The following is a 10,034-nucleotide window of genomic DNA, read 5'->3' as shown; positions in this document are numbered from 1 at the left end:
GGCCCTAAGTCGTTCCAGCCGCGTGGCGTTCTCAGGATGGAGTTCAAAGACGGACCGATGGAGCGTTTTGTATTCATGTGGAGATGCTAGTTCTTGTTGTCCCAGGACCGGGGAAATGTGTGGTTCTGTTTAGATCTGCCTCTGCCTCGAAAATTGTTTTTGTTTCATGTCCATAAGGACGCAGCCTGGTTAGGTTGTTGTGTTGCCCCGGCTCTGGCTGGTTATTACACCATGCTCTGTTTGTGTGACGAAAAATGTTCATCTATTTGAAAAACAAAGAGGAAGTTAAATACACACAGAGTTCAGAGTAAAAATGAGAGACAATGAGATCATGGGAGTGGTTCACACAGGCCCGCACACACGGGCGCACACACACAAATGCAAACACACAGATAAACACACACACACTCAAGCACACACACACACACACATACACAAACAGTGCCAGTAAAGGGAGGACCACCTGCCTCAGTGTTTCCCCTATATTCATTTAGCAGCGGTGGCCCACTGCTAAATTGTTGCCACCTCTGCAAAAAATATGATGTAATTATCTGGCTGGTGTGTTTGTTTACGTAGCTGTCTGGGCCAGTAGGTCCTTGTCCTAGTGTCTAGACGCCCATAAACCTCATTGACTTTCATGCCTCATAAACCACAACACCTTTTTCCTCTCACGTTTGTTCCCTACCTCTTTTCTTATGTCCCTTCACTCCCTTCACTACTCTCCCTCTCTCTTTCTCCCACCCCTCTCTCCCTCTCCTCTCCTCTCCTCTCTCCTCTGTACCATCCACCACTCTCCCAGCTAGCACATAATGTTCTGAGAACCATGTGTTTTTTAGAGCTTGGTGAGAGTGTGGTTGTACTATAATTATTTTGCATACAACCTTCCCACAATGTTCTGGGAATGGTGCAGGATACCCAGCTAGCACATAACGTTCTGAGAACCTTAGGTGGGAATTTCAGTACTTCAGCATAACATTTCCTACAGGTTCATGGTTCAATTTAAAGTAAGGTTCTCAAATTCTTCAGAGAACTTTAAGAAACAACGTTCTTCTGTGGGAATTTCAGTACTTCTACAGATTTCTATATAAAGTCATGTTCTCAGAACATTAAGAACACAGTACATTCCATTCTCAGCTTTAACCTAACACTCTCTTTCCTCTATCTTGGGGAAACCATTTTTCAATTGCATATGTATCATCTCCAGCACCACCCCAACATCAACATATAGTTTGTGAAAATGCTACGTTTCTATGTTTTGTAGTAAAAAAAGGTAGCGGGAGACAAGTGTTTCCAATGACATCATTGGTGTGCACTGTGCACTGTAATACATGTATCACTAGCCACTTTAACTATGCCACTTTGTTTACTTTGTCTACATACTCATTTCATATGTATATACTGTACTCGATACCATCTACTGTATGCTGCCCTGTACCATCACTCATTCATATATCCTTATGTACATATTCTTTATCCCCTTACACTGTGTATAAGACAGTAGTTTTGGAATTGTTAGTTCGATTACTTGTTGGTTATCACTGCATTGTCGGAACTAGAAGCACAAGCATTTCGCTACACTCGCATTAACATCTGCTAACCATGTGTATGTGACAAATAACATTTGATTTGATTTGATTTTGTGATTCATACCAATTTTGAGTAGGCATCGCCTACTAATTGCCGACTAGTTGGTTGATTATGTCATTGGAAACACTTACCTTTCTATATAAGTTTTTACTACAAAACATAGAAACGTGCCATTTTCACATATGTTGATGTCGGGGTGGTGCTGGAGATAAATATAAGAAGTTGAAACGTTGTGACATTCTCTTTTAAATGTATTCGGGTGTGTTGGCCGTGCCCTCTAATCCTGCCCACTAAGCTTGTTTCCTTTGAAATGGGTTCTGTTTGAATAGACTGAAAAGGTTTGTAATTGGTTAAAAAAAACAAGGCTAGCTCCATCCTGGTGGCGTGGTGGACTAATTCCTTTGGTCGAGAACAAAAGATCATAAGTTTGAATCTCACTGACGCCATGACACAGTAAAAAAAGACATGTGTTTTTTTTATGATTAATGGCCAAGCAACTACATGTTACATGTCCATGTGTCCTATCTGTGCTTGGAGTTGAAAAGAGTTGACCCAGACTAAAGAAAGCAGTGTTATTAAAAGCCTTATTGAAACCTTTTTCCACAAACGTTATTGAATTACCATCAATTCACCTAGAATTTGCGTTCTCAGAACGTGAATAAAACCTCCCAGGGAAACCTTCGGGGAACCATAATAAAACATTCTCAGAACCTACAAATGATTGTTTCTAGAACAGGTGGAAATACATTTTGAAAAAGTTCAGTTTCACCGGGGTCAGGAAACATAACTTCGTTCCCAGAACGTCCAAGGAACCAAATGTGCTAGCTGGGCTCACACTCCACCTCTCTCATTTACATTACATTTAAGTCATTTAGCAGACGCTCTTATCCAGAGCGACTCTCCTTTCCCCTCCATTCCCTTCTCTTCCTCTTCCTCTGTTTTTCACTTCTCCGTTAGCTCAGATCACTGATTAGATTCTAAACATGATCAGTAATTAAACAGTAATTACACAGATACAACAGTAACAAAAAACCATGTTATTGGTCGCGTACCCATATTTTGCAGATGTTATCGCAGGTGCAGCGAAATGCTTATGTTTTTAGCTCCAACAGTGCAGTAACACCTAACAATACAAAACAATGCACATAAAGGTGTATACAGCAGTGGGTATATAGGGTATCTCAGTGAACTTGTGGTTAGAGTGTCTGCCCTGCGATTGGAAAGTTGGGAGTTCAAACCCCCCAGCCTAGTCATACCCAATGTGTCTCTGCTTGGCACTCAGAATTAAGGAGATAGACTATGATCTCCCTATGATAGACTAGCGTCCTGTCTAGGGGTGTACTTATATATCACGCTGTCTAATGCTATAGGAACAGTAGATAGGCTCCTGAGCCTTTCCGACTTGCACAAACCAAGGCCACTTACTTTAATACCCCACTACTCCGGAACTGTCTGTTTCCACTCAGACTCGACCCATTCTGACATCTATTACCTACTTTAATACCCCCACTACTCCTGAACTGTCTGTTTCCACTCAGACTAGACCCATTCTGATGTCTATTACTCCGTCAGTTGTTGTTGTAGTTGTATTGCTGGCATGTTTCCCTTTCAGTGTTGGGGCCCCACCCCCGAATGAAAGCGTGCCATTCATTGTTATTACAGAGACATCAGAATGAACCTTTTCATGATTGGTTTGATCCAAATAAACAACATTAGTCAGAAATCAAAGGCTGTATGTTAATCTTAATAAGGCTCAACTGGTCCTCTGTGTTTCCTCTTCATCAGTTTAGTCAGGATTGTTGGTTTTAGACCAGAGTGGAGACTTCTCCAACAGTTCATGCTAAGAGTTAATAGAGAGAGGGACATAGAGAGAAGAGGAGGAGAGGGAGAGAAAGAAAGGCAGAGAGAGAGAGAGACAGATGGAGTGAATGATGGAAGAGGAGAAAGAACGAGAGGGAGGGAGAGAAAGAGAAAAAAAGAGAAAAAAGAGAGGGAGAGATCGCCTATCTCTGAAAAAGAACATTTCAGTACAGTCAGGAAAACAATAAAGGAACAGTTTGAGCTTTGAGAGGATATCCCAGGCCCAGACAGCTTTAAACCCATTCTGATTCAAACCCCTTCTGATTCTTATCTGGGATGTGGGGCCATTAAACTCAAACCTTCCTTTTTATATCACACTTTCTATTTCCTTTCCTTTTTTCAATGTACCAATATGTCCCTGTAAAACTCTGAATCACTTTCCAGCCTAATGCAAAACACAGCCATAACCCAGAAGTCAACTCAGTGTGTGCTAGTCTGTTTGTCATAAGGCTCTTACCACAAGCTCTATTGGCAATAACCTTAATGGGCTCTTTCTGTAAGATATGTATATCTTTAACTATATCCCCGATCTAAAATACCAAAGTACAAACATTTGTCTGTTTTAATTGCTGTACAAACCAGAAAATGTTGTAACAAAACGTTGAATGCATTATACCAGTATTAATAATTGTTTTCTCTTCTCTCTTTTCTGTTTGTTTGTTTGTTTGTGTTTGTTTGTTTGTTTGTTTGTTTGTTTGTGTATTGCAGGAGCTCCAGTAAGTACCATCCAGGATGTATCACACACGCACACACACGCGCGCGCGCACACACACACACACCCAGTGCCAGTAGATGGACCAAACGGAGGAGTGTGTGTGTGTGTGTGTGTGTGTGTGTGTGTGTGTGTGTGTGTGTGTGTGTGTGTGTGTGTGTGTGTGTGTGTGTGTGTGTGTGTGTGTGTGTGTGTGTGTGTGTGTGTGTGTGTGTGTGTGTGTGTGTGTGTGTGTGTGTGTGTGTGTGTTTTGAGTATTCCGTGGAGCGTTAGAGAGCAGGCCAGGGTAGTGACTGGTAAATGTTCCGGGTGTAGAAGACTGCTGCTGCAGTCCTGGGTCCTGTTCCTTGGAAGAGAGAGAGCTGGGATATCACACAGTTGCCGCTACCCGTCCTGGGTCCTGTTCCTTGGAAGAGAGAGAGCTGGGATATCACACAGCTGCCGCTACCCGTCCTGGGTCCTGTTCCTTGGAAGAGAGAGAGCTGGGATATCACACAGCTGCCGCTACCCGTCCTGGGTCCTGTTCCTTGGAAGAGAGAGAGCTGGGATATCACACAGCTGCCGCGACCCGTCCTGGGTCCTGTTCCTTGGAAGAGAGAGAGCTGGGATATCACAGAGCTGCCGCTACCCGTCCTGGGTCCTGTTCCTTGGAAGAGAGAGAGCTGGGATATCACACAGCTGCCGCTACCCATCCTGGGTCCTGTTCCTTGGAAGAGAGAGAGCTGGGATATCACACAGCTGCCGCTACCCGTCCTGGGTCCTGTTCCTTGGAAGAGAGAGAGCTGGGATATCACACAGCTGCTACTGACTCACTGGGCTCTGCGTCCCAAATGGCACTCGATTCCCTATATAGGTCATTACTTTTGACCACAGCTCTGATAGGGTGCCTTTTGGGATGCAGGCTGGCGTACTGTCTCTCTGAGAGGGCAGATATAAGAGGGATAGAATCCTGTTTATATAGTCAGTAGTTTATATGAGATCCTTATAGGGGATCGCTGTGCGCTATAGTTCATTGAACCACGCTCGTATCTTGTCTCCAGACGGTGTGTTTGCATGTGTTACAGTAAGGTGTTTTGATGGTGAATGTTGTTTTGTTGGTCGTCTGCTCTAACAATTGTTATGGTGTGTGCTTTACTCTCTCTAACCTCACCAGGGCAAGACTGGGAGAGATGGATACCCGGTAAATTTAATAGACTTTTTTTTAGATTCTCTTAGCCTATTTTGGGCTACTATCCCCTCCATCAAAAGTTTTTCTGTCTTCTCTTTTTTGGGTGATCCTTTTCTTGTCCCCACCCCTACCCTCTCCTTATTCCTTGCCTTGTTTACTTACTTCTAACATCAATGAGTGTGTTCTCAACAATGATTAATATAATTCCTGCTCTGTGCGTCAACTGAAAATGTCTGTAGACACACACACAGCCCAGTGTGATTAGCGTGGGCTAATTGGTTTATCACCCCAGGTCTGTTCCCAGCCCCACGTCTTGTAATGATGACATCATGGCTGCTGCCTGCTAACAGGAGACAGATCAGAGCCATAGCAGCAGTGTTGCATTAGAAGACTTTTCAGTGTGACGCTCAAATAACTCACTGGTTCAGTTTGATAGATTATTTCATCAAGTGTCATCGGCCAGTCTTTGAGGGTCTGGAGTTAAATAGTTCATCTACTTCCACACAATCCCTTGTAACCTCAGACCAATAGGTATATTCGATTTCTGTTCAATAGATAACCTAGTGCGGTCGAGTGCGGAGTTGTCACGCTCTCATCTCTCTGTTAAACTGTGATCTGGTGGCCTCTAGTGGTCATATGGGAAACTCCAACTCTCTGTTCCACTCAGTATGGGCATGATTCCCTGTCTCTCTGGTCTCTGCGGTCTGATTGTTGATGTTTGGTGTTTTAGTCGCAATGAGAATCAACATAGATTACCTCTGCATACAAATTCATTTGTGAGTCTGTTTGTCTGTGTGTCTTTATGCTAATATGGTTCCTTTTTGTCCCCCCCTTCCCCTCCCCCTTAGTGTCAAGGGAACATGCCTCGTCCCATCTAGGGTGATAGTTGGTTGATGATCTTGAGAGTTCCAGGGCTGGCTGTCCTTATAGGATACTATTTTTGTTAGACAGCAGAGTAATTATGAGGATGAGGGACCTCTGGGCCAAAGTAGGTGTTCCGGGCTCGGTATCTATGGCGTTCGGATCCCTGCTCTGGTCTCAGAAGAAGACGGAAACAACTCAGACAGGTTCGGCACTCGCATACCGCCTTCTCCTTGCAGGCTTAAGCGCGTTCAAGTCCTGTTCCGCCACGGAGCCCGAACTGAAGTCTATCATGGAGGCCCAGTGGGTGCCTAACCTCCTGGAACCCCCAGCACACACACAGATCAACTACATGGTTACAGACTTGGAAGGAGGTCCACGGCCCTCCTCAACGGTGGAGGACAGCTGCCGGGCCAACATACTGACCAGGGGTATGTACCCAGCTCAGCTGACCACGGTGGGCATGCAGCAGCTGTATGAGCTGGGAGAGAGGCTGAGGAAGAGGTCCATCCAGGACACAGACTTCATCAACCCACAGAGGTCTATGTGTGTTCCACTAACATTGTGAGGACAATAGAGTTTTTGCCAAGTGTCTGGTGGCTTCCACACCCTGATGGGCAACATAAAAGACACACTACAGGGCACAACCTCAGAGCTCAACAGGAAGCTGTTCCTCTGCCCACGACACCACTCAGATCCGCTGTCTCTTGGATCTGTGGGTTTTTGACATGCAATGGCCACCGAACGCTGCTGACATCACCCTGGAGCTGCATCAACACAGGCACACCAAAGACGCCTTCGTCAAAGTGTCCTACATTGGCAAGGACCAGTTGATTCTAGGCTGTATAGGAGTCCACTGCCCCTGGCATGAATACAAACAGGCAGGCTTTCTCTAAGGATTCACTGTCATCTGAACTCCATGAGTCGCTCTGCAACCGCACAGAGGGCGTGGCCGACCTCTGAGGCTTCCACGACACCTCCTCACCTTTGACCCCCAGCGCTGCCCCCTGCACTCACTGTTACCAGCCACCGTGTTTACATCCCACCAGAGACATTCACTCTCCAGCCCTTGCCGAGCTTTAGCCAGTGTATTCGAGTATACAGTATGTTAGGATACCTCACTGTTTGAACCAGGAGTGGGCAAACCTTTTGGCTCGAGGTTCATATCAGGATTTAGATTAGTTTTTTCAAAATCTATTTGCCTGATAGAAAATAGGTCCATTATAATCTTTACATCATTCCTGTCTAGTTTTTTTAGACATTCGTGTGACCTGGAGTGTTTTTGTTAACCAAAATAATCATTCCTCCCACATTTATTTGATTAGTATTGGTCTCGCGGGCCGAGTATGCTCACCCCTGGTTTTAATGCACATAGGTAAGGGTAGCTTCACTGTCAAAGTGTATAACTGGCTTTGAAACCACACCCAGGGCAATGGGAATCCTGTGTGCTACTGCTCCTACTGGTTACTGTTTAATATAGTCCTGTGTGTCTGAGTTGGTAGCGCATGGTGCTTGCAACACCAGGGTTGTGGGTTTGATTCTCATGGGGGTCCAGTATGAAAATGCATGCGCTCACTACTGTAAATGGCTCTGGATTAGAGTGTCTGCTATATGACTGAAATGTTACGCATGGTAACAGTGATTATTGGGAATGTTGGGATGTCCAGCCCGTATGGGGTTCCCAGATTCCCAGGGCTGCCTGGCTGCTCTCTGCTTTGCCTGGCACCGGGAAGCCTTCCTGACGGGAAATGCCTGCTACTAATTAGTCACAGGTGGGGGCAAAAATGTGTGTGTGCACATGAGAGAGTGCGTCTCTTTGTATGCTTTTGTGTCTGTCCATTTTTGCACAAGCATGTGTGCGTTGGGGTGCGTGTGGTTTTATTTGTTTGGGTGTATGTCAGTGTCTGTACCGTAGTACGCTTAGTGAATATTACAGTACGCCAACGAACTCCAATCATAACATCATTCATTATGAGTGTCTGTTCTTCCAATTGGTTCACCCTTCTAACCCCAACCTGACCTCCCTTCCCCCCTTCCCCCCTTCCCCTGCTTTACAGTAACATATTCATGGTTCACTTTAGATCTAGAAACTCGCCAGTCCAATACAGTTAGGTCTCTGAGACACTCCTGTGAGAACTCTGGTCGAGTGTGAGATTCAGTAGAATACACAGTGGATGAATCATGTGGTTCATTAGCTCAGACGGCAGGCTGGTCCATGGTCTAATGATCATGCTTCCCATAATGTTACTGGAGGTCTAGCTAGAATCCACATGAGACATAAGCTGGTCTCTCTCTCTCTCTCCATCTGTCTCCGTCTGTCTCCATCTGTCTCGCTGTCCCTGTCTCTCTCAATGTATCTGTATTTGTCTCTGTATCTCTCTATCCCTGTCTCTCCCTCTGGCAACCTGTTCTCTGACTGCCCTCGTGTGTGTGTGTGTGTGTGTGTGTGTGTGTGTGTGTGTGTGTGTGTATGTACTCGAATGCCTGCACCTTTGTCTGCGTAAACTCTGTCCAAACTCCATCTGTCCATAATCTCCATAATATTTTCTCATCAACACAAATGGCAATGTCTGATCAGGACCAGGATGTATTGTGCCTAGGGTTGCAGAGGGAGGGTATATTACCAGAAACTTTTGAAGTTTACCAGCAAACTGGGGTGGCAGGTGCATTGGGCCAATACCCGAAAAGTTGCTAGATCGAGTAAAATGTACAAATTTGTCGTTCTGCCCCTGAACGTAAATAAATAAAATAAATAAATAACAATTTGATCTTAGCTGACTTGCCTAGTCAAATGAAGGTCAAATAAATGACCATCAGGTTTCAAGTTTGACACCTTTTTGAGTACTTCAGATTATCACAGGTGTCTGTAATTATCTCTGGCCTTCTGTGTGGCCTTATCACATTTGAATGAGATGAGCAATAAGATGATTTTAAACATTTTTAAATTAGGACAAAGCTGTGAAACATCCAAAACTTAAACAATTAACTTAGTGAATACCATTGGTGTTTAATATGAGGGTTTCAGCATGAAATCTCCTTTATATATCTTATCACTTATCACTTTGTTGTAAATGTTTTGGTGCCAAACTGATGTCAGTTTAGAAAAAAGTCAATAGTTGAAATCAGCTCAATGTAATTGAAGAATCCATAGAATCTAACCACTTCTGGGAAAATGAGAAAACTCTTTGTGCTGTTTGTTTAGAGTTATTTATCCAAAACGCAGATGTATGGATAAACCACTTCTCCAATCTTTGGCTCTATAACAAAGAACAAATAGAAAAAAACATATACATGCTCAAATACAAATCTTAAAATCAACTATTAAAGACTACCAGAACCCACTGGATTCCCCAATTACATTGAATGAAATACAGGACAAAATACAAACCCTTCAACCCAAAAAGGCCTGTGGTATAAGGGCACAAGGCGCGACCCAGATGCAGACATGGGAGGCAGATGTTTAATAAATATCAAGACTCAAACCAATCCAAAAGGGGTCGTGGACAGGTCGTGGACAGGCAAAAGGTCAAAACCAGTTCAGGAGGTACAGAGTGGCAGGCAGGCTCGAGGTCAGGGCAGGCAGAATGGTCAGGCAGGCGCGTACCGAGTCCAGAAAACGGGCAATGGTCAAAAACCGCGAGGACTAGCAAAAGAGAATAGAAGCAGGAGTACGGGAAAAACGCTGGTTGACTTGAAAGGCATACAAGACGAACTGGCACAGAGAGACAGGAAACACAGGGATAAATACACCAGGGAAATAAGTGACACCTGGAGGGTGTGGAGACAATCACAAGGACAGGTGAAACAGATCAGGGTGTGACATGTGGGGTTGATGGTATCCCAAAT

At 44.5% G+C, this 10,034-nt stretch overlaps 2 protein-coding genes and 1 pseudogene across 9 annotated transcripts in view; all 3 read left to right on the top strand.

Annotated features, from left to right (window-relative positions):
* Nucleotides 1-6,205, top strand: part of LOC127929807 (collagen alpha-1(XXIII) chain-like) — a 150,932-nt gene extending 144,727 nt beyond the window's left edge. The window contains exons 4-5 of the mRNA XM_052518245.1: nt 4,156-4,163; nt 6,176-6,205. Coding sequence (XP_052374205.1) covers nt 4,156-4,163; nt 6,176-6,205 — 38 coding nt within the window. The remainder of the gene's footprint in view (nt 1-4,155; nt 4,164-6,175) is intronic.
* The window catches only part of LOC118375721 (collagen alpha-1(XXIII) chain-like), a 65,533-nt gene continuing 60,792 nt past the window's right edge, over nt 5,294-10,034 (top strand). For all 8 annotated transcript variants that reach the window (XM_035762335.2, XM_035762357.2, XM_035762321.2 and 5 more), the window contains exon 1: nt 5,294-5,339. The gene's annotated coding sequence lies outside the window, so the exon portion shown is untranslated. The remainder of the gene's footprint in view (nt 5,340-10,034) is intronic.
* On the top strand, nt 6,289-7,209 carry LOC127929806 (lysophosphatidic acid phosphatase type 6-like; annotated as a pseudogene).

Source organism: Oncorhynchus keta, chromosome 4 (assembly GCF_023373465.1).
Source record: "Oncorhynchus keta strain PuntledgeMale-10-30-2019 chromosome 4, Oket_V2, whole genome shotgun sequence".
NCBI classification, from domain to species: domain Eukaryota; kingdom Metazoa; phylum Chordata; class Actinopteri; order Salmoniformes; family Salmonidae; genus Oncorhynchus; species Oncorhynchus keta.
The sequence above is the reverse complement of the archived record's forward strand: the minus strand, read 5'-3'. Positions and strand labels throughout refer to the sequence as shown.